General features: G+C 40.9%; 1 protein-coding gene across 3 annotated transcripts in view; it reads right to left on the bottom strand.

The window, feature by feature from the left end:
- Positions 1-22,162, bottom strand: part of Nsun3 (NOP2/Sun RNA methyltransferase 3) — a 48,026-nt gene extending 25,864 nt beyond the window's left edge. The window contains exons 1-6 of one of the 3 annotated variants that reach the window (XM_050149025.1): positions 22,009-22,162; positions 21,048-21,157; positions 11,013-11,356; positions 4,702-4,856; positions 3,633-3,754; positions 2,021-2,700 (exon numbers count right to left, since the gene is read on the bottom strand). In XM_050149025.1, the coding sequence (XP_050004982.1) occupies positions 2,607-2,700; positions 3,633-3,754; positions 4,702-4,856; positions 11,013-11,356; positions 21,048-21,157; positions 22,009-22,020 (837 nt within the window). In that variant the 5' untranslated portion in view covers positions 22,021-22,162 and the 3' untranslated portion in view covers positions 2,021-2,606. Of the gene's footprint in view, positions 1-2,020; positions 2,701-3,632; positions 3,755-4,701; positions 4,857-11,012; positions 11,357-21,047; positions 21,158-22,008 lie in introns of those variants that run through there. The other 2 variants (XM_050149024.1, XM_050149023.1) reach the window with 2 other exon arrangements.
- Positions 22,163-23,109: the final 947 nt, after the last annotated feature.

Below are 23,109 nucleotides of genomic sequence, written 5' to 3'. Positions count from 1 at the left end.
GCCTGCAGAGCAGCTAGGCATCAGAGGCAAGGCTTACAGGCTCCCTGCTCACAGGAGAGGACAGGACAGCTGCAGAGATGGCCTTCCCCAGTACATATGATGACGTGAACACTGACACCAAATGTGCCTGACAGTTCTGTGCCTTGTCAACCTACTTTAGCATACACCATTTTGTCAGAGAGTTAAGGAGATGGAGGAGTGGAGTGCCTACTAACACAAGCTTCAGCTCTGATGTCCTAAGAGGTAGAAGTATGTTATGATCTTCAGAATGATGAAAAATGCTATTGGATCCTAAAGAAAATTTAGTACATGGAAAAAAATAAAGTCAAACCAAAAACATGCTTTGTCTCTATAAAAGCTAAAATAATCAAAATATATTATGAAAATTGCTTTGCTGTTATGCCTAATTACCTTGCAGCACAATAATGATTACAAGATTATTTTGATCAGTTTAACTTTGACCAGAATAATTATAACTGTGTATTCCAAATATTTAGGCGTTGAGATTTATTGTTTTTAAACAAACATTTACTAAGCTCCTTTATTTGTTTGGCACTACATTGGGAATAACAGTTACTCTCTGATCCACAGAATCAACCAAACAGGGCTATAGGTGCTCACAGAGACTGAATAATAATCACAGGCCATGTATGATCTAAGCTAGGTCGTCTGCATATACATTACATTACAGCTTGGTGTTCTGGTGGGACTCCTAATAGTGTGGGGCGGAGGGGCGGAGAAGGTCTCTGATGTTTTTGCCTGTGCTTCGGACCCTTTTCCTCCTACTGGGTTGCCTTGTCCAGTTTTGATATGAGGGGTCTGTGCCTGGGCTTATTGTAATTTGTTATCAGTCTTATTGTGAGAAATAACACAAGCAAGCGTCTAGTGGAGACTGACCATAGACAACACACACACATCAATTTTTTTTTCCTTTGGGGGTCTGGTTTGAGACAGGGTTTCTCTATGTAGCTATGGCTATCCTGAAACTCATTCTGGAGATTCGAGCCTGCTGGCCTCAAACTCAAGAGATTCACCTGCCTCTTCCTCCTGGGTATTGGGAATAAAAGCATGTGGTCACTATTGCCCAGCTCACCATTTTAAATAAAAGTAAGGATGTCATAAGAATATCTTTGATATATATAAAGGGTTAGCAAAGCTGATTCTGAAGAACAACAGTTAGTCAGAAGGGAAGGTTAGAATGACTTAGAACTCTAAGGCAGAATACACAGGAAATGCATTGGCCTCAGACTTGAAAACTAAAGGGACTGCATGCGGTGTCGCTCCCCTGAAATACACGTACATGGAGTCTTAAGACAGTGAAGGTTAAAGAAGTAAGAGTCAAGTGAAAGAGAGGCCTTGACTTTTAGGCTAAAGAGCTGGCAATTTTCCTGCTACGGAGGAAGCACTAAAACTCGGCCAGGATAATGAGGGTTCAGATGGACTTTCAGATGAACTGCTTTGGCTTCAGCGTGTGGAATAAAGTGGTGGCGCTCACCACCGCAGGCCTGTCAGAAGCCGGCTGAAGTCATTTCAGTAATAGATTCTGGGAGGATCTAGGTTAGGCTGTGAAGAATCGAGGGAACTGGATGGAGCTGACAGATATGTAACAGTCACAACAGAAATGTCTTAGTGATTGATTGGCTATGGGAGAAAAGGGGGGTACTTGAGGATGGCTTTCTGACTTAGGCAAAGACATTGCAGAATGTCATTTACTAAGAGAGAAAACAGGCAGATTGATAAGGCTTTGTTTTTACTTTCTATTGATTTTGGCAGTGGACCTAATAAATCATTAACTTAACTAACTTAACTTACTGAGTTTTAACTGAACTGAGACTTATTTGTCTAGAGAGCCACGGCATGTTAAGGAGTGCATAAATCCAAGGCTAGGGAGAAATCTCAATTTAGATATATATTTAAAATACAACACTTTACATCATTTGAAGCCGTCATACAGCAAAATGATACTAGCAACTTAAAGAAAAACAAGTTTTTTTGAGATGAGCCAAGTAAGAACTCAGAAAAATATAGAGAAGTTATAACCACAAGTAAAAAGAAAACGTAATCACAAACGTCAAGAACAGAGACTATTTTAAGAGAGAGCAAGTAGCCAGCAAAGGAAAGTGCAAGACTATGGGCCGGTACCATAGATTCTGGAAGGAAATATAAATATAATCAAGAAGAACGCTATTATGCACATCTACTGAGACAAAGGACAGCATGCAAAAATGTTGTTGAAGGAAAAAGAAAACAGGATACAATAGGCTATTCCTCTTGAGTAGTTCACAGACGTTCAGGAAGAAGCAGATCTGTATAGTCTGAAATATCACAAATAAAAAGTACAAGAACATACGTGCATAATAACACCTATTTTTTTAATGTATTTTTTTTTATCCATACTTACTTGCATACACAGACACTGAAGCAGAAAGTTTACAGGCATATAAGCCAAACTTAAGCCCAACAGTTAGCTTTGTAAAGAAAGACGGAATATGACTGGGTGAATGGCCAACAGGTTTCCATCACTTGACAGTTTTTACAGCATCAGTATTTCCAGATCTTATAAACACACTTAAAAATACATTTTAGGTGGCTGTGGTGGCTCACGCCTATAACCTGGGCACGTGAAAACTACTGATGCACGAAGGCTGGAAGGTGCTGGAGCCGGGCTGGGTTACACAGCAGAATACTGTGACAGGAACACTAGGAGGAGAAAGGAAAGAAAGGAGAGACAAAGGAAGGGATCTTAAAATCCTGTCAGATCTCAGGAGGTGTCTCAGCAGGTACCAGCCATGCAAACCTGGTGACTCGCAATCAATACCTGGAATCGATGGAGGAAAGAAAGACCTGACTTCCACAAGTTCCATACAGGTACCATGCACCACGTTGTGCATGCCTGCATACACACACACACACATACACACACACACACACACACAGATACTTACAATAAACAAAAATTCAAAATCTGTCTAATTTATTTTAAAAATAGATGGAGTAAAATTAAGATTGAAAGATAGCCAATTGACAATTAGATATTTAAGAACTTTAATAAGAAAAGGTTTGTAAAAATGAAGCAAGCAAAAAACAATAAATTGAGATGAACTGGGAAGAAAGGCATTAAATAAAATGGAAAACTCAAAAAACTGGTAATGGCAATGGCAAAAATAAAAACCAGTAAAGCATACTTCATGAGGGGAAAAAAGGAAAATTCTCTGGAAGCCTCACTGCTTACTCACAGTTTAGAAAAACTAAGAAAGACATGCAGAAGACAGATGTCACAACAGCTCCCATTTTCCTATGAAGTTCACTTTTCAGAAAATTACAAAGATAGGAATCTGGCCCCGGACTGCTTTCCCTGGTAAAACAGGGTAATAGGCTCCTGGCCTGGTACAGACCTCGGCAGAAAACAACTGAATTACAGCAAAATCCCTGATGTTGTTTTGAAAAACACATCGAGGGGAGGAAGCAACACAGCAGAAAGATGGCCTGGAATTTTTTGCTTGCAACCTTTGGAGGAATTAATCAGAACACCAATAAGAAAAAAGCTTCCCATATGCCTGCCCGGCACGCTTGGCTGCTGCTGTTTAAGTATAGTAGGAACACAAACAAGCTTTTGAATAGACAGTCCTCACCTCAAGAGTTCTACCTGTAGGACAGGCAAACTGCTCCTTTGATGGAGCCTATAGGCAGCCTTCTGAGAGTCCGATGAGAACAGCCAGCTTCGGTCATTTGAACATGGAGCATCAACTAACACCTGGAGAAAACAAAGCCAAACAGCGCGAACATACTTAGGATGAGGAATATGGCACAGCTACATGACAACCAGCATGTAAACAAAACCCCTGCCTTAGGGATCCAAACATACGACATGCTAAGTCCTTTGATGTACTTGTCTCTGAGAGTTCACCAAACATTTTCCTAGGCAATGTTAGTGTTTGTTTCCATGCAGAGAGGGGGCATTAATGATATAAGTTTACTGATGTCTAGTATTTGAATTTAATATTCTCTTTTGTTTGGGGTTTTCAAGACAGGGTTCCTCTGTGTAGCCCTGGCTGTCCTGGAACTCACTCTGTAGACCAAGTTGGCCTTGAACTCAGAGATCTCTCTGCCTCTACTTTCCATGTCCCGGGAGTAAAGACATGCACCATTACGCCAGGCTGAATTAATTGAATATTCTTGATGACTACAAATGAGACTTACAAAAGTGACTCATCTTCAGAAAACATAACTGTATTTCTGGACCCACAGTATTTCTTTATTTCTTTTTCCTTTTTTACCCAAGTAAAATTATACATTGTTGGGGGTGGAATCCAGGGCCCAATGTTTATTTTTAAGAATTAAAAAAAAATAATTTTAATTTACTGAAATGGCTTTTCTTCGTCTATCTTACTCTGATATGAAGTATTCTGAATTATAAAATGTACAACTATTGTTACTGGTTCGAGTGATAACTGATCATTTCCAGAGTAACTCTGAGGTACCAGGAAACAGAAAACATTCTATAATCCCCAAATCCAATGTCACTGTTTCCACTGAACCATACTAACCATCAAATGAAAAATGCCTCCACATCCAGTTTGTCAAAATCTCCCAGAACACTGAGAAAGTGTACCATCTGGAAGCGGAAGGCGAAGAACAACAGAGCATCACAATACCGTATCACTAGGCGTCCGTCAGCTTTTTACAGTACAATAAAAGTACCTTGTCAAACGTTTCAGGCCGGGCATCTCCCATCTCTCTGCCATCCGATTCAGACACTTTAATTACATTTATCAAAGGCTGTGGGATGAAAGATTCCAACGTCTGTCTCAGCCATCTCACTCTCAGACTATCATATTCGTTACAAAGCAGATAACCTAAATGTAAAAGATTAAAAAGTTCCAGAGTAGTCCGAGGCAACAGAACTGGGAAAGTTTTACTTTTTAACAAATAGACTTCAGAAAAATCCATCCTTTTATGATATATAGAGATATGGCTCAGAGGTAAACATTATGATAACTTTAAAAACAAAACCACATACTTTATTAAATATTTGCCATGTTAAGCCTCCCAGCCTCCCAGAAGCGCTCATGTTTATTCAATCAAGTTTAATTTGTGATGTGAAACTTACAGATTCCTAGAGGTGCGGCACAGCCATTACCTCGTGGATAATTTTCACCCTGAAGTACCAGCTGTGGAGAGTAGGCAATATATTCTGATAGGTGTGTAAAGTTCCTTGCTGGAACATTCATTTTAAATGAAGGAAAGTAATACAGTGTCAAATAAGATGGATAAGAATATAAGCTACTGGTAAGGAAAACATGGGTTTAAATTGTGAGCTGAAAGCCTCGGACAGTTACTCTGTGACTGCCTTTGTTACCTTGTGGCGACTGATAAGATGGGGATCATACCTGCGCAATATGATTAAATGGGACAGAAACTCAGAACAAGATGGTGGCTGAAGAAATGGTGGCCTCCCCACAGAGACACTGGTTTAAGGGCACAGGGAGTCAGGTAAGAGGCAATGTTTGGTCTTAGCACGGAATAAGAAGAGCTGCGGTGAAGAATGAAAGAGGTGTCCTTGTCCATACCCTTCCAGTTCTAGGCAGTGTGATGAGAGGCTCCTCTTACTTGGGGGAGGGGAAAGGAATCAAGTCCAGACTTTGACTTGAAACCCAGTAGCATAACCCGCCACAGTGGAACCCTGTGCCTACTAATCTTATAGCTCTTACACCGGGCTACTGCAGACTGTGACTGTGGGTTCTCCTTAGGCAGGCAGGTGCTGACACCACCCCTCCAACAACCCTGGGAAGCAGAGTGAGAAACCAGACTCGGAGTATTAGAAGGGTTGTGGATATAGGTGGATAGGTCTGTTTGGTATGGTGCTTGTAGCATTGTTTGTTATCTGAGTTAGTTGGAGTCAGCTGGAGTTAGGAATGTTTCATCCCTTGTAAAAACCTGTTAAAGAATTCTAGATCCTTCATTCTTTCCCATGTGATGTTTCCTATGCTGTTCAAATAAATTCAGAGCTAGGTTTCTTCTTAGGGATACAGCCATGGACACAGACACAAGGACAGACAAGATAAGACAAGCACAGATTCAGATTTATATAACAGATTACAGATAGAAGAGATGATGGAAGACACAGGGAGAGAGAAGTGGGCAATTCAAATCTGAGCTCGCTCTTGGTAAATCTATTCCAAGGCCAGGATTTTGATTTCTTTTCCTTAATACAATACACATTCATTTGAGGTTGTTACTGCTGTGATAAACTGATGACAAAGGACCCAGTGCCAGGCTAGTACAACTAACACCAGGCAGATCTTAGCAATCCCAGTCCTCAGGCTGATGTCCATGGACAGAGCTCCTAAACTGTCTGAATGCCACCATCAGGTGAACTTGTAACTTATCCAGCATCTCTTATGGTTGGATATAGATGCTCTGGACCATGAATAGACATAAATCCACCAAGGAACAGACAGTAAATAGCAATGCCGGTCTTAGTGTCCCTCTGTTATGATGGTCTTAGTAGCCAATATACTCTGTGCACAGTGTTTTTAACCATGGAACTGCCAAATCCATTTCTTCCCTGACTCCAGACAAATAGGGGGAGCAGCTGTCCACTTCGTGGCAAGTAAAGGGAGATACTGGGGTACTGAGACGGTCAGTGAGTAAAGGATTTGCCGCTAAGCCTGACAACCTGAGTTTGAGCCGTGGAGCACAGAGAAAAGGAGGCCTTTAATTCCTGAAAGTTGATCCCCAGGAACACAGGAGGGGAGGAGATAACTGACTACTGCAAGTCATAAGGTGACTTCTATAAGCGTGCCCCTGCAAGAGTACACGTATAGGTAGGTAAGTAGGTAGGTAGGTAGATAGGTAGGTAGACAGATAAATAGCTAGGTGTTGTTGATATTTATTTAAGGAGATATAAGGGAGTATACATTAATCCACCAAATAAAGTGTGGCACAGAAATAGATATAGCTCTATTGCCTGTCCATAAGCCAGTGACTGCAGCTAAGGCTACCCCAGCTTCGGAGTAAGATTTGTAATGACAAACTACTACATTTAGGCACTCCTCTAGTTCATTCTAAATTACATACCTACTGAATACACGTGACAAAATATGGTTTGAGGACTCAGGGAGCTGAACCAGCAGCTACAACAACAACAAAAAACCCAACAGTGGAACTGTGATAAACCTAGACTCAGGATGCCATCTAGTGCTGAAATACCAGAAAGGTCCACAGACTCACACAAACCACTTAGAACTCTGAAAGAGCAGGCACAAACATAGCTAGATTATAAAGACTGGGAGAAATAACTAATGTTTATGCACGGCCTATGTCATGAGTCAAGCACCAGAATTCACAGAACCACGACAACGTCCGATGGATAAAATAAGATAAGAAACCGACCATAAAACAAACTGTCCCTGGCTAATGGAAAGAGCTAAAGGTAGCACTTTTAGGGAAACTTGGTAAGCTTCAGAAAACTCAAGAAAAATGACAGATTAAAGCGACTTTTAGAAATATCAAATATTTAAATGCAACAGAAGGCAGAAATAGCAGAACAGATCAAACAATGACAACAACATTCCAGTTGCCTTGAAGTCAGAGTATTTGGAAATATACTGTTGGGGGAAAAAAGTAAGTGAAAAGGAAAGAGAGGAAGAAAGCTGTGAGAATTTGGAGTTACCACGGAAAGAGCAAACGCATGAGTTGCAGGGGTTCATGAAGGAAGTGAGAATGCCAATGAGGTAGAGCAGACTTCACGAGACCCCTCCCCAAATCCAGACAACGAGACAGAAATTCAGATGCATGGATGTCAATGGTCACATCGGATCCAAAGCAACCAAATTCACCTTGAGGTATATTATGATTGGGCTCAATAAATAAATAAACAAACTAATAAATAAATAAATTGGGCTCAGACTGAATAAAGAGACAATACTAAAAATAATAGAAATGTGAAAAAAAATTCCAGCAGATATGAGGGAGTAGCTAAAAGGGCAACTACCACTAAACAAAGGGTTCATTCTAGTATTTCCTACCAGCAAAGGTTAACCAGATGTCTAAACCTTACCACTGACCACAAGAAAAATTTCACTCTAGAAGGACTCCTGTCCTCGTGGAGAAGCTTGACCATGCCACTCCATTAAGCACATCACCCCTTATGAACAGCTCATATTTTACTGTTTAGGGTCATTGCTTTCTCTCTTTTTTTTTTTCCTCTTTCTTCAGTAAAAACCAGCACACCGCAAAACCTGTGCTAATGTAAATAGTAATAATTTTAAAAAGTCAGTCCATCACTGTGGTACAGGTGAAAGAAATACCACATCTTTCTGGATCAACGGGCAGACAAGCAGACTAATGCTTTAATTACATTAAACCCTTATGTCATCCAAAGCCACAGCCTCGTTGCCTAAAATAATGTCCAAGGTAAAGAAATTCAGTGCATAAATCGCATTTAGTATGGCCTTCATTTTAAGTTTTGCTTATGGAAGCACTGACTAGCATTGCTTCTGTATTCCACATTTGAATAGTGTGGCTAACTTAATTTGGGTTTTCAACATCACCATGAAGACATCAGTGCCTGGGAGGGAACCATTATCATTAGTCTATTTGATGAAAAGCTGCTTCATTTGGAAACTAGTGGTAGTTCCCTGTTGTTGAGGAAGACTTGCCCTATCTTCAAAGTCCTAAAGTGATCAGTTTATAACCTTTGTGTTTCCGAGCCAATTATCTTCATCACTACAAATGTGTAAAGTATCTCTAACCTATGAATGAGGTGGCTTAAAATTAAAATGCAACTTGTTAAAATGGAACTAGACTCAGGTATTTCTCTCCCATTTCCTACAGTATTACATATTCTATATCTAAAATTAATAAGCTTGTAAGAGTCAACTAAGAACATCATCAAGTAACATAGAAAGAGTGGGTGTAAAACAAATACTCCTTATAATAAATGAATTCACAAAAGCACAAATTATAAAAATAATAATGTAGCCTTACAATTTACTTTTTATTTCTTATACCAAACACATAAAGCTTTAGATGCAGTGTTTTATCAGAAATCTAAAACATACAGTGTATTTTTTTTTCTTTTAAATATTAATACATCTGTACCACAGCCAAGTACAACTGGCTTCACATTTTGAAAATGCTTCCAAAGGAAGAAATAAATTAGCAGTCTACACGCCAGAAGATGCACATCCTAGGGGAAAATAATACCTTTCTAAGAGACAGGCAAGCTTGGAGGATCTGAAGAAATTGCTGTTTAGATCATCCACTTCCTACAGGCATCTCCTTCCACATGGCCACTCACCAACTTTATAAATAATAGCAAGCTTCTCACTCATACATAATCCGAAGAAAATATGCTAGAGTTTTGAAACCTCCAGTACAGTAAAGAAGTAGAGTTTAAAACACTAAGAGGCTGGAGAAAAGGCTCAGCTGGTCAGAGTTCTTGCTGCTCTTTTAGAGGACAAGAGTTTGAGTGTGCACATCTGGTGGCCCGCAGCTGCCTCCATCTCCAGTTCCAGGCTATCCAAAGCTCCTTTCTTACCTCTTTGGGTACGTGTGTGTGTGTGTGTGTGTGTGTGTGTGTGTGTGTGTATTTTTGCATACACCCTACACCCCCACACACACACATGCAAAATAAATCAGAAAAAAAAACAACAACTGACTTCTTTGTTGAAAGAGTGATGTGTTAACAACTAAGCAAGCAAGTAAGTGATTGGACTTGAAACTTACTTTAGAAAAGCCGAGAACATTTTAAAGAATGCTCACATAGGCAATCATTAAAATAATGCCCGCTGCCCCTGGTAGCTTGCAACCATAACTCGAAAGGAATTTAAGCAACCAATGTAACCAGTATAGCAAGGCTCTCAGAATTTCAGTTTGTTTTTTTTTTTAAATCAGTGTGAACAGTAAGTAAACCTAAGATCATAAAATACAACCAAATTGAACTGGAACTGAACTATGCCTCATCAAGCAATCACTAACATTCAGAGAAACATGAATTAGGGTTTTAAAAGTTTTAGCAAAATGATCACTAACATTATTAAGAAAGTAATTTATAATGACAAAGGTTTATTTTATGTGTGCATGTGTGTACTCATGTTCATGTGTGAGCACACATGTGTGGCTAAGCAAGTATGGAGAGGGGACAGAGGTTGACTTTGGGTATCCGTCTTTGTCCATAGTTCTCCACCATAGAGACCTTCCTGGGTCCTGTCAGTGCTAAGAGTACACGAGCAGGCAAACATGTACAGCATTTCCTTTTCAACATTGAAACTGTGAATCCAAGTTTATTAGGTCCTTATGTTTACATGGTAAATACTATACTGACTAAGACAGACCCCCAGCCCCTGGACTTAACACCAATATCAGCAACAATAACAAAATCACTATAAAAGAACTTACTTCACGGTTTAATACTACCTTTCTCTCCATATGTGGTTATGAGAAATTGACCCGTGTTCTAAAAGTAAAACAACTAATTTCAAAGACCTCGAAGAACAATGAGAGTATAAAATACTTCTTCAAATACTTTCATTGTGATTATGTGCTCAAGGGTCATAACCTTGGTACTTCAAAAAATGTCAAATTAATTTTACCTCTTACTACTTTTTTAAATGAGAATATTCAAAAAATTGAAGTATTTTATGTGTTACATAGTATCCATCTACTAAACAGAACTTGTTTAGAACCATATGGTCCAAGAAATAACACAACAAAGTGGTTTTAAGTGGAATTTTGTGTGTTTGACAAAGAGCTCTGACAATGGCATCCAGGGAACCACTCAAGTGTAAGGAACTCGGTGGCAGAGTACTTCCTTAGTCTGAGAGGCAATCTGCATGCCTTCTCCAGTATTCCTCAATTATGTTTTCCGTTCTTACTCATGGTGTCCTAACTCGTATTCGGACTCCCTAACTCTGCATACCCATGCTCACATTTCCCTTCATCGATTTCCAAAGCGTCTGAAACCTGCAGGTGTGACAACTGTGGGGTGTGGCAAGGACAGACAGTACCTGGGGAAGCACACTGCAGCAGGGCTACTGATTTGCCTCCAGGAGCAGCACACAAGTCCAGAACGGTCTCCCCGTCCCTCAGTTCCAGAGCCAGTACTGGGAGAAGAGAGGCAGCGTTGAGGAGGTAGTACTTCTTCAAGCTTCCAGTCTGATGTCTCTCTGAAGGCATTCGATCTGGAGATCGGCTGAGGTAACACGTCATTGATTTAGGATAATATGGTAAGGACCCAGGAAGGATTGTGTGATAGCCCCTCAAATGTAAGTCCTTTTCCAGCTCAAAGGGATAATTGAATCGGTTGAAGAGGACTGCATATTGCCACAGTGATGGAGATACTAGAACATCCCTATAGCAGAAAAAGAGCAATAAATGAGTGTCAGTGTCATGAACTAGTGTACTCATATGATTAATAGGGTGAATGTGGTCCTAGGATTACAATCCTCTACCTGTGATTTTTCAGACAGGATCTGTAATGGTTAGTCTGGACTGCCAGTGTTACAGAGCTAAGAAAAAAAAGCAACTATATATATTTAGTGATACACTGTTCCGTATGTGTCTATGAAATGATCAGTTCATGAGGCTCTACCTAATCCAGAGATTAATCCCTGCTGGGTTTCTACACTCTGCCACAATGGGGGATGATGAAAAGCTGGATGTGAGGCTTGGTTGGGAGGTACGGATCACTGGGATGGGGCCTGGGAAGGTAGATTTTGCCTCAGCCCCTCCTATTCCCTTACCTCTATCCAGGCCCTGTGAATGGCTTTTTCCACTTTGCTCTCCCCACCCATCATGAACTAACACTTCTCAATGCATGAGCAAAATAAACCTACCACTTTCCATCATTTCCATAGCTACTGGCCTAGCAACCCAAAAACCTAATACAGGATGGGTCTTCCCAGCTTTTCCTTTTGCCTCATAAGGTCATGATGTGGCCAGCCTGACTTTACTTAAAAATATAATTTAATTAATTAATTAATTAATACACTCTGTTTTAATATTAATTTTGATTAATGTATTTGGAATGGAAAAAAGATTGGGAAGAAAGCAGAGGGTAAGAGAACTTTCTTTACAAACTGAGGATACTTGCAGCTAGGTACAAAGTCAGGCATGGCTATAACCTGTGCTATAACTTGGCGTTGTGTGCCTGTAACCCCAACATTGAGAGGTCAGACATTGAGTCCCTACCAGTCAAGGGCAAGCTTCGAGTTCAGTGGCAGACTCTACTGAAGGCTTTAGAGCAAAATGCAATAGACGAAGACGCTTGAAGTTCTGCTCTGACCTTTGCATGCATGTACTCAGATACACACAACCACACAGGCAAGAGCAACCACATAGTCACATGCAATGCACCAAATTCCCCCCCCCACACACACACCACGTGTTCTGTGGTTTTTAAACTGCAGACCATAGAGAAATGCTCTACTTACCTCTGCTTCCATACCCACTGAAGTCTTGCCCTCCAAAAGTGGCTTGCCTAGAATTTACATAACTTTGCACCTGCCACAGAGCAGTTTTGTTGGGCATGGAGAGATGGCTTAGTAGTGGTTACAACTGCCTACCAGTCTTGGAGAAGATCCACATTCATTTCTCAACACCCACATGGAAACTCACAACTGTCTATAGCTCCATTCTTGGGGATACAATGCCGCTATCTAGCCGTGCAGGCTTCTGAACACACATGGTGAGATACACATGTGCAGGCTCATACTCACGCACATAAATTAAAACAATACTTTTTAAATAAAATAAAATCCAGGAAAATAGTTTTTAATCTGTCAGTATTTGCACAAAAGGTTTTCTTTAGTTACAAAATTTAAGGTCAGGGAGTGACTCAGGGAAAAGTAATGTCATAAAAATAATATATTTGAAGGAATAAGCACTAAGCTCTTCTCCAACAAGAATAAGGGATTTGCAAAGCCAACTTTGGTCAACTCTTCAGTAATAGAATTAATCAGGTGACACAAGGTTCAGATGATGTAGAGCCAAGGATGTGAAAACCTCCCAAGGATTGATATGTAGCCAGACCTTCTGTATTCCATCCACCATTAGGTCTTCCAACAATCCCAAGCTCCCATCAACCAACAGACAATGCAGCAGGAAACAGTTCATTTATTTCCTAGCTGACCTTTCTGGCTGAGTTATTTGGAAGCCTCATTAACCATGGTCAATTAAATAAATTCCAGTTACTGCTCCCTCTGAAGTTGCTTATGTGAGAAATGGCTGGATTGAAATGTAACACCTGTGACGCATGCCTGCCACGTGAAATTCAATTACACATGAATTGTGGACTGCTTTTGCCTTTCACTGCCTCTTGCTTACTATGGGCGGTGCATCTAGTTTACTTACTTTGACTCTAGACCCTGTTTGGAGTTACCGAATCAGCAGGATAGGGCCTGCTATTTTTGTTTCATTTTAGGACAGCTGGTGACTTACTCACTTACCTGTGTGTGGGCATGCATGTACAAGCAAAAGTGCAGGTGCCTATACACCTCAGTGCCCCTGTGGACAACTTCTTGGGGTCAGCACTTACCCACCTCCCACCTTACCTGAGGCAGGGTCTCCCTTGTTACTGCGGCTGTACTTAGTAGCTCAGGCTAACCAGCCCTCCGGCTTTCAGGCAATTCCTCCTCCACCTCCTGTCTTGCTCTAGGACTACTGAGATTATAGGTGTGTGCTGTAGCACTCAGTGGATCTGAGCTACAGTCAGGCCTGCTTAGCGAGCACTTTTACCCACGGATCTATCTCCCCCACCCAGTGCTGTTACCAGCTTTGGTCAGAGCTTAGTTTTTTTCAGTGGTCAACAGTGAATGTTGATTCCTGGCCAGAGTACTAAGAATAAGTGACTGCTGAATTTCAGGCTGTAAATGACACAATTGTATCACAGTCTTCCCAGGGCTCAAGGAACATTTTGGAAGAAGCAGAAGAAGAAAGATGGGTATAGGTGTGGATTGCTGACTTCCTGGCATGAGATAGCTGTTGTGTTCTTGGACTCACAGAAGAGTAATTCCATGCAACAGATTTACACAAGATTGAACCAGTCAGCGCCTTGTTATAGAAGGGGAAGAGACTCATGAAGACTTATACACAGCTAATGGTGTGTGTGTGTGTGTGTGTGTGTGTGAGAGAGAGAGAGAGAGAGAGAGAGAGAGAGAGAGAGAGAGAGAGAGAGAGAGAGAGAGAAAGATTTTCTTCATTGCTGGAGCCACTGGTATGCTGCCCAAGCTTCTGCAAGTTGTAACCCGTGCCCCAACCGATAACCCTAATGATATTTATTAGGTCACACACTCAGACACTTGTACACACACACACAAACATACATATAAGACATGAAAGTAGAGCCAGGCATTGGTGGCACATGCCTTTAATTCCAGCACTTGGGAGGCAGAGGCAAGCAGATCTTTGTGAGTCTGAGGCCGGCCTGTCTACAAGAGCTAGTTTCAGGACAGGCTACAAAGCTACAGAGAAACCCTGTCTCAAAAAACAAACAAAAAAATAAATAAATAAAAAGAAAGAAAGAAAGTAGAAGTGTCACGAGTGGAATGGGAACAAGAGAAGGTAACAGAGGTTATGAATATAGTCAAAATATATTATGTACATGTATGGAACTGTCATAATGAAACCTATTATGCATACTTAATATATGCAAGACCCTGTTTCAAAAACCAAAGCATAAATATACCCAGGGAAACATGACTATATTGGATTTGACACCTGTCACTGTTCATTTAGAGCTCATATTAATGATTCTTCAATAAGTAGAAATACATTATTCCTTTCTTTAACTTTTCCATTATATTTTATGCTTCAAATCCTTTTTATTCTTTTTTTAGGTTTTTAGTTTTTAGTTTTTTTTTTTTTTTTTTTTTTTTTTTTTTTTTTTTTTTTTTGAGACAGGGTTTCTCTGTGTAGCCCTGGCCTGCCTACCTGTCCTAGAAACTTTCTATGTGGACCACCAGGCTTACCTCAGACTCACAGAGATCCACCTGCCTCTGTCTCATGAGTGCTGGTATTAAAGGCATGTGCCTCCATGCCCAGCTTTTAATCCATTTTTATTCACAATTTTATCTACACGTTGGTGGCATGCCCATTCACATACACACTTTGCATGTAGTATAATGTTTGCTTTCCTTGTGGTTTTAAATATAAGTGTAAAAATAGTAATTTCTAGATTTTATTGTCAATAACCAGTGCAAATTTGCTGAAAATCTGATATTTATTAACTATAAGTAAGTCTGATAGGAAGCTGGTATCTTAGTGAAATAAGTGCTGTGGAACAATGGTCTGTACTCTGTCACTTGTATTTTCATAAAATGCTGATTGGCCAGTAGCCAGGCAGGAAGTAGAGGCAGGACAACAAGCACAGGAGAATTCTGTCTGTAGTCATCACACAGAGCACGTAAGACGAGAGCACCTCACTGATATAAGTGACCAAGCCACATGGCTAACATAGACAAGAGATGTAAGAATTAGTTAAATAAGAAAAGCCTAAGCGTCTAGGCCAACGAGTTTATAATTAACGTGGACCTCTGTGTGTTTCTATGGGACTGAACGATTACGGAACCAGGGAGGACAGAAACCTCTGTCAACAAATAAGCTTTTGTTTCCACATATCTATAGATGCTTATTTTTTTTTTCCTTTTTGCTAGAATGATCCAGGGTTCAAGATCAATTTTATACCTATTTTGGATTTTTATAAAGCAGAAAAGGTTCCCACTTAGGTCAGTTAAAAATGGAATGTTTTGTAAAATTAAATACACTTGCCAAGTTTCCCTCCTTGAATTCTTCTGAATTATGTCTCCAAAATTGCTACTGATCCATCACCAAAAATATTTTAATGAGCTGTCAATTGCAGCTGCTTAGTTTTGTTGAAATCAAGCCCTGGAAAACATCTCAGCTGTCAAACAATTTTCCATTTACTTTCTAAGTCCTGATGTTGACATCCCATGCCTTGAGCATATGTGGATTTTTTTACCCTAGAGAGATGCTTGATAGAGCTTGGATAAATAGCTCAGAGATTAAGCATTTGTTGTTCTTATAGAGGTTTGGTTCCTCGCATCCAAATGGTGGCTCCCAACCACCTGTAATTCCATTTCCAGTGATCTGATAACCTCTTCTGACCTGAAACACTAAGCACTCACACGGTACACATATACAGCCATGCAAGCAAAAATACTCATACACATAAAACAAACTAAGTAAATCTAAAACATAATTTTCTAAAAAGAAGAAGAAGAAGAGGAGGAGGAGGAGGAGGAGGAGGAGGAGGAGGAGGAGGAGGAGGAGGAGGAGGAAGAAGAAGAAGAAGAAGAAGAAGAAGAAGAAGAAGAAGAAGAAGAAGAAGAAGAAGAAGAAGAAGAAGAAGAAGAAGAAGAAGAAGAAGAAGAAGAAGAAGAAGAAAGGAGAGAAAATCCTGACTGTATGGTATGGAAGTCAGGGTAAATAAAGCATGGCTCTCTTTGTAAGTGTACACAGCATAAATGTAGATTCTGCTTTGTTGCAGTTTTTTTTTTTTTTTTTCTGGTAGGAGAACCAGAGAAAGGCACGTTGGGAAGTACTGGTTTAGGTAGACGGGACGGCGCTCTTCTGAAGGGGCTCAGAGACTGCTAAAACCTGCTATGACTGTCTATGCCTACGAAAGTCTTTGATTCACATTTCTTATGCTTATACAACATGCCAAGTCATCGTTGTCGTCTTGCTAAGATTTCTTTATTCATGCTCTAAATGAACACTACGCTTTGGCCATATGCTATTATATAGTCACAATATAAAACTGAATGTTTAAATCTTATGTAAAGTGACTTTAAAAGACAATAAATAAAACTTTAACTTGAACACAGTACTAATGTTCTTACTGTCCACTAGAGGGTGCTCACTAGATCACTTTAAAGGCTGGGCTCAGAAAATACAGGCCACATGGAAACACACTTAAGTTGTTTCCAAGGCATTTCATCTTCGTCTTTATTTTTTCAGTGGTTTTAACAAGGAGCTAAAGGCTTCTCACCTTTTCCTGGCAATGCTTCCTAGGAGTTGTCTAAGACCACAGGTAAACACAGATACTTACACACTATGATTCATAACAGTAGAAACAGCAACAGAAATAACTTCAGAGATGAGGGGATCATCACAACATGAGGAACTGTATTAAGGAGTCACAGCATTCAGAAGATTGAGAACCAATAGTGTATATATTTATGAGAATTCATTTCCTCTCTTAAATAACAATGGAATAAGTCGGGCGGTGGAGGCACACGCCTTTAATCCCAGCACTCCGGAGGCAGAGGCAGGTGGATCTCTGTGAGTTTGAGACTAGCCTGGTCTACAAGAGCTAGTTCCAAGACAGGCTCCAAAGCAACAGAGAAACTCTGTCTTGAAAAACCAATAATAATAATAATAATAATAATAACAACAACAACAACGGAATAGATACTATTTTGCTTGTCTTACAGATCAGGACAATGTGCAGTGATTTTCAATAACTCATCTAAGTGATATGCTACAAGATGCTGAGAGCTTTGAACCCACACTCCTAACTAGTAGAAGGAAGGCACGGTATACCTGGCAGAGGGGACATCATATCAAGTACCAAAGGCACAAAAGAGCCTCTTTGCTCCTATCATTTTGCACATGGTGAAGGCAAACCTGTGGGTGGGGTGACATGCTAGAACATGGCAGCTCTGAGAAGCAGCTTGACAAGAGTGGTTAAGAATAATCCACAAGTTCTCTCCAAATACATGGGATGTATGCCTTCTCAAGTAATTTGACCTCTGCACGTCTATTGGTGAGTGGAAATAACTGTACCTCAGAGGGCGGGTGTCAGTTTAAAATGATGAGAGCGCTACCTGGAACACACTGCCGTGACAGTGGAGGCTAAAGCAAGCCACCAACAAATACAGAAGTTAAAAGATGATGGAGACAGCAACATGCCAGAGAGACCTAAACAGCGATGACAGAGAGAACTTCAAGTGTATCCAAATAAAAACATGTCTTAGGGAGAGGCAACAGCCCTCAGCAGCCAATTTCTCTTTCTCTATGGGAAGGAGTGATCTCTGAGAATATACAGATAGAGTTGCCAAGACTATGTAGTTTCCACAACACCTACAACTTCAGGGATCCCAGAGGTCACACCCAGAGTCAAAAATTCATAGAACACAATGAAAACGGCTGTACTCGCAATCAGGAGCATTAGGGACCACAGCAAGAGCACTGAAGCTCAAATATATCATGGGAAGAGACAAGTCACAGGACTCTGTTGGCTCCAGTAGCTCAGAGAAGTCTAGCTTTTCCTGGCAGCAATGTGGGGTAATCCTGCCAACCAAGGGTGCTCACAGAAACTTAGGTACCCAGCTGTTTTGCAGATTCTGCCATGAAGACCTAACTGACAGTCCTTATAGTCAAGTTTAATTAGTCACCAACCTCCCCGGGATGTTGTTCCTTTATCTGTGGTCTAGAACACCCTCTGTAAATCACACGGCTAGACTAGCAGGTGTGGCCCAAAGCCCCAGAAACACATCTCAACACCTATCAGGACAGTAGTAGGACACATCAGGGGCTTAGAGATGAGCTGAGAAAAAAACACCAGACGTACTTCCCAGTAACCTTTCTTCTTTATTACAGAGATCCTAAGGGTCTAATGGAGTAAGGATACAAGACTGGCAGTAAGGCCCCCAGAGGAGGAATGTAAGTCAATCCTGAGAGCAGCATAGGGTTAAAGAGAACAATAGCATGCATGCGAGTATGCTGAGCAGGAGGGCAAGAGTAACTGCTGGAAAATGCAGGTAATGCACTGAATCTGAAAAGGAAGTGCGGAGTGTAGGAAGACAACACGTGGAGGAAAGGTTAAATAAAGCTCTACTGGGAATGGGACTTTCTTGAAATTAACAAGCTGGAAGCAAGTACTGCAAAAGCTGAAGTATGAACACCCATTGCTACAGAAATCTGAGAAACATCAATCACTTTCTAGATGAGAGGTAGGGCAATGCTGAAAGAAAAATCCTTACAGGACATATGTTTGCAGACAGTTATCAAACAAACATGTCATTCAGTTCTCTTCCTAGGCTGCCTTCATGGTCAGCCTTTCTAAGAAAGCTCTCATTTTCCGAAAGCAAATTTAGTACATGTTTATGCAAAACTTAAGTTACCATGAAATCCTACCAAAAGGGGAGATGGAACAGAAGGCACAGCTAATTAAATGGCTTTGAGGTTCATTGCTCATTTTGTTCAGGGTCAAATAGTAATTTATATGTCTTTCTGGGTACACGAAGTAGAAAATCAACTCATTACAGGGTACGAATAACCAAGTTACTAAAAAGTCTCTAGACAAACTACTTCTCGCAATATTTTTTGTTTTCTATCACCCAAGTATGCTAATTATATCCCCGGGAGGAGACAGCACTGTCAGCAGTGGGGAATCACGACTAAGACAGACTGGGCAAAAGTCCCACCTCTACTTACTGACCAACTGAATGAACGAGAGAAATGACTTCAGCTGTATGCTATAGCTTCAGAAGAAACACTGAAAGCGAACCTGAAGTTTGTTCCGCAGGAGGACACAGGTAGGTGTTGTTTGCATACAATAGTCACGCAGGGGGTGTGGTTCTTTAGGTAGTCCATGTGAATATATTTCCATACTAAAAACCTCGTGAATTCACTATATACTTCACTATGCATTCTTGATAGGATCACTATGAAATGCAGGACTGTTGAAATAACTGTTGCATTTCCAATTATATTTATGTTTCCCAAATATCTAACCATCCTAAAATCACCTTGGACCCACTTCATATTTTATTATCTTTATTAATAAGACTTAATTTCTGTCTTGAAATATGCTTCAAACTGTTCTGTGAAAAGAAGAAATCTTAAGTTAATCTAAGACTTTAAAACAATCCTGAGAAGTTGCTGTCTGAGCTAAATTGAGGACTATCTACAGTCATACCACATTGTTCTCTTTACTGCACACAATACTGGGCAATCTCCGCCCAGCTCTTATTGTCTGGTTCCTTCTATCAAGTTAATTCCAAAATCACCAGTGTCTTTCACAGGCACCCACACACATCAGTAAATAAAATACGTCATTCTTGCTCCATGTTTCTGGAATGTTTCCCATGCCCCTCCCATTTACTTCTCCCATGAACAGACTGCATATAAACTACACAGGGGTATAAGGTTCTTGTAATCCAGGGGGTATCATATATACATATCAGGCACTCCATATAAAACCCCATTCACTATCATTCTGATCAAGATAATGTTTTTGTCTCTAAAAAAAATTACTGAATTTACTCCAGGGACATGGAGTATGAGTGAGCACGAAGCTCAGAGGACAACTTACAATGGAGTCACCCTTCTGGTCGCCAGCCTTCCCTCCTCACCAACTGAACCATAGCATCACACGGCCCACCGCAGACTTTTCTGCATTATATGCTTATTTTTAAGAAACACATTTAGACTTGTCCATGTGCCCATATGTTCCAAATACAGACATAACGGTGACTATGACTGCCAAATAGAGTATGACTTTAGCTAAGATAAAGGAGGACTGACTTTGAGGATTTGTTATTTTCCGAATTTCCGAAAGTGAAATTTCTTCAAGGGTAGGACTTTTGTTATGACACCATTTTAAAATGCAGTGCAGTTCCATTTTTACAGATAAAAGTAATTGCTTCGGAGGAGGGCGCTCATTTTTACTATCACTTCCTTTCTCCATGATTTGAAACCCATTTGTGGCCCGTACCTACAGTTCAAGCAGGAGAGAGCAGCTAGCTGATTCCTTCACCTTTATTTTGTTTTTTATTTTATTTTATTTTTTTCCGAGACAGGGTTTCTCCGTAGCTTTGAAGCCTGTCCCAGAACTAGCTCTCATAGCCCAGGCTGGCCTTGAACTCGGAGATCCATCCGCCTGTCTGTATTCTTACCATACCCTTCCTCCCAAAATGTGTATACTACATTTTTATCTGCATGGTGCCGCTCTCATCAAAGAGGTATACCACAAGCTCCCACTATTCTGTCAAAAACAGCAAGAGATGAATTACACTAACCTTACTGTACTCCAGGAATCCCCAAGTTCTTTGGAATACTGTTTGTCAAACTGGTCCAACACAACTCTGCATAGCTGTTTTGCGAGCTTCCCGTCTGATTTTGCATTCAGCTACGATGGTAAGAGAAAATTGCGAACGACACATTGTGATATTAACAAATTTATTGAAATTTGACATTAACATGACCTTAATTTTTTTGTTTACATCCGTATTTATTCGTTGAGCATTTCATTACGTATTCAATGTATTAATAACCATGCCCACACACGTCTCCAACTTCTCAGACTACTACCCGCGTACGGTTCTCTCCCAACTTCGTGTCCGTTTTAAAAATAATACATAAATGAAATGGGTGGGAAGAAAACTAATTCTCTTCCAGCGACAGTCACCTACTGCCAATAGCTACTCGGCCAAGAGAGAGGCTTCCTGTTTTTAAAGAACTACTTACTGCCTTGGGAGCAACACCTCCACCTCACTTGTGACAAAATTTTATTATTGATAGTCTACCTACTTATGAAAATGGCGTTTTTCAATGTGGTATTTACGCAAATGAAAGGCCCAGGTTAAAGGTGGATCTATGCTAAGAAAATTTCAGAAGGCATAAAAGTTTTGGGTTTTTTTTTGTTTGTTTTTTATTAAAGTACCACTGTGCAGATAAATCACCACGGCTGCGTTTCCGTGAACGTAAAATTACTCCCAAATGAAGTTTATTTATGGAAACAAACGTCGCCGTAACTTCCTGGAACTCGCAGCAACTGCTTCACTTATCCACCCACGCGCACCGAGGGCCGAGCCGGTTGGCAGAACTAGAGGCACCGGCATCCCGGCGCGAGGGCCGGCGCGGGCTCCAGGGAGCGCGGGCGGACGGAAGCACGAGGGACGCGTTCGGCACGGCTCCCCATCCCGGTCCGCCCCGGCTCTCCGCGGCTCCAGTCCCAGGCACCGCGCCCGAGGGCCTCACCCGAGTCAGCATGCTCCCGCCTGAGCTCGCAGACTACCGATCTTTCGCAGGGTTCGCCCAAGAACAAAGAGAAACGCCACACTTCCGGGTTCTGCTAGGAGGTCACGGTTGCCTTACAGTTCCTGTTTCCGTTCTCGCGACATTGTACTTTCAGTGCCCAAATCCCGCCGGAGGCAAAGGTCCCGCGAGACCTGCTCCGAGCGTCTGTTTAATTTGTGCTGGGCTAAGCAGAGAGCCTGGGTGTTCCTTCCCTGTGTCACCCTTCGCGTACGGACTTGGAATCGACAAACGATCTTTATCATTATTAGGCTGTCAGAGTTTTATAGCCAGAGGCATGGCAATTTATAAGAGCGAGCTCCACGTTGAGGGAAGCGCTAAAAGGGTTAAGTGGTGCTTTTCCTTGGGATCGCCTGAGATAAGGCAGCCTTAGAATGGGGAGTGTTAAATATTACACTGAAATACCGAGTGAAGTTCTCACTAGAGACTAGGAGCCAAAGCTAAAGGCTGGCAGATAGTGTCACCAGCCAGCACTGACAGGCACCAGACATTTGTGTCTGGGTGTATCAGCCTGCTGAAGCAGTGGACCCCAAAGAAATAGGAGAGAGGGGAACTTGTCTTGTAGAAGATTTTCAACAGTTGTAACATGTCATACCATCTTCTAACAAGAGGAGGTTAAAACCCAGATAATGATTGCCCCTTAGTCCCAGGGACCACGGATGTTTCATTAGGACTCCAAAGGCCAACATGGGGGAGTGTTTATTGTATCTCTTTGTTCCTTTTCCCAATATTCCTTTTTGTTCCTTTTTCCAATTCACATTCAATAAATTTTTTTTCTGCTTCCCACTTTCATTTTTGTTTTTTAAATAGGCTTATTGAGGGTAAGTGGATGGACTCAATATAATAGCTATTACATCATTGATGCTTGATTAATGTATTGTTATAACCAAGAATTGAGACCTAGGGACCATGAAGAATCTACCAAGCCACCAGCACATTCGACACGCAGCAACAACGTTGATTGTATTAGGAATTACCATCGATTAGCATTTTCCTTGTTTTGTAACAAACCCGCAATTTCTCCGGGATGATTTGGTCTCTTAC

The sequence above is a fragment of the Alexandromys fortis genome, unplaced genomic scaffold (genome assembly GCF_014885135.2).
Source record: "Alexandromys fortis isolate MF-2015 unplaced genomic scaffold, M_Fortis_MF-2015_v1.1 scaffold_4, whole genome shotgun sequence".
NCBI classification, from domain to species: Eukaryota; Metazoa; Chordata; class Mammalia; order Rodentia; family Cricetidae; genus Alexandromys; species Alexandromys fortis.
This window is presented reverse-complemented; position numbering and strand designations above follow the sequence as displayed.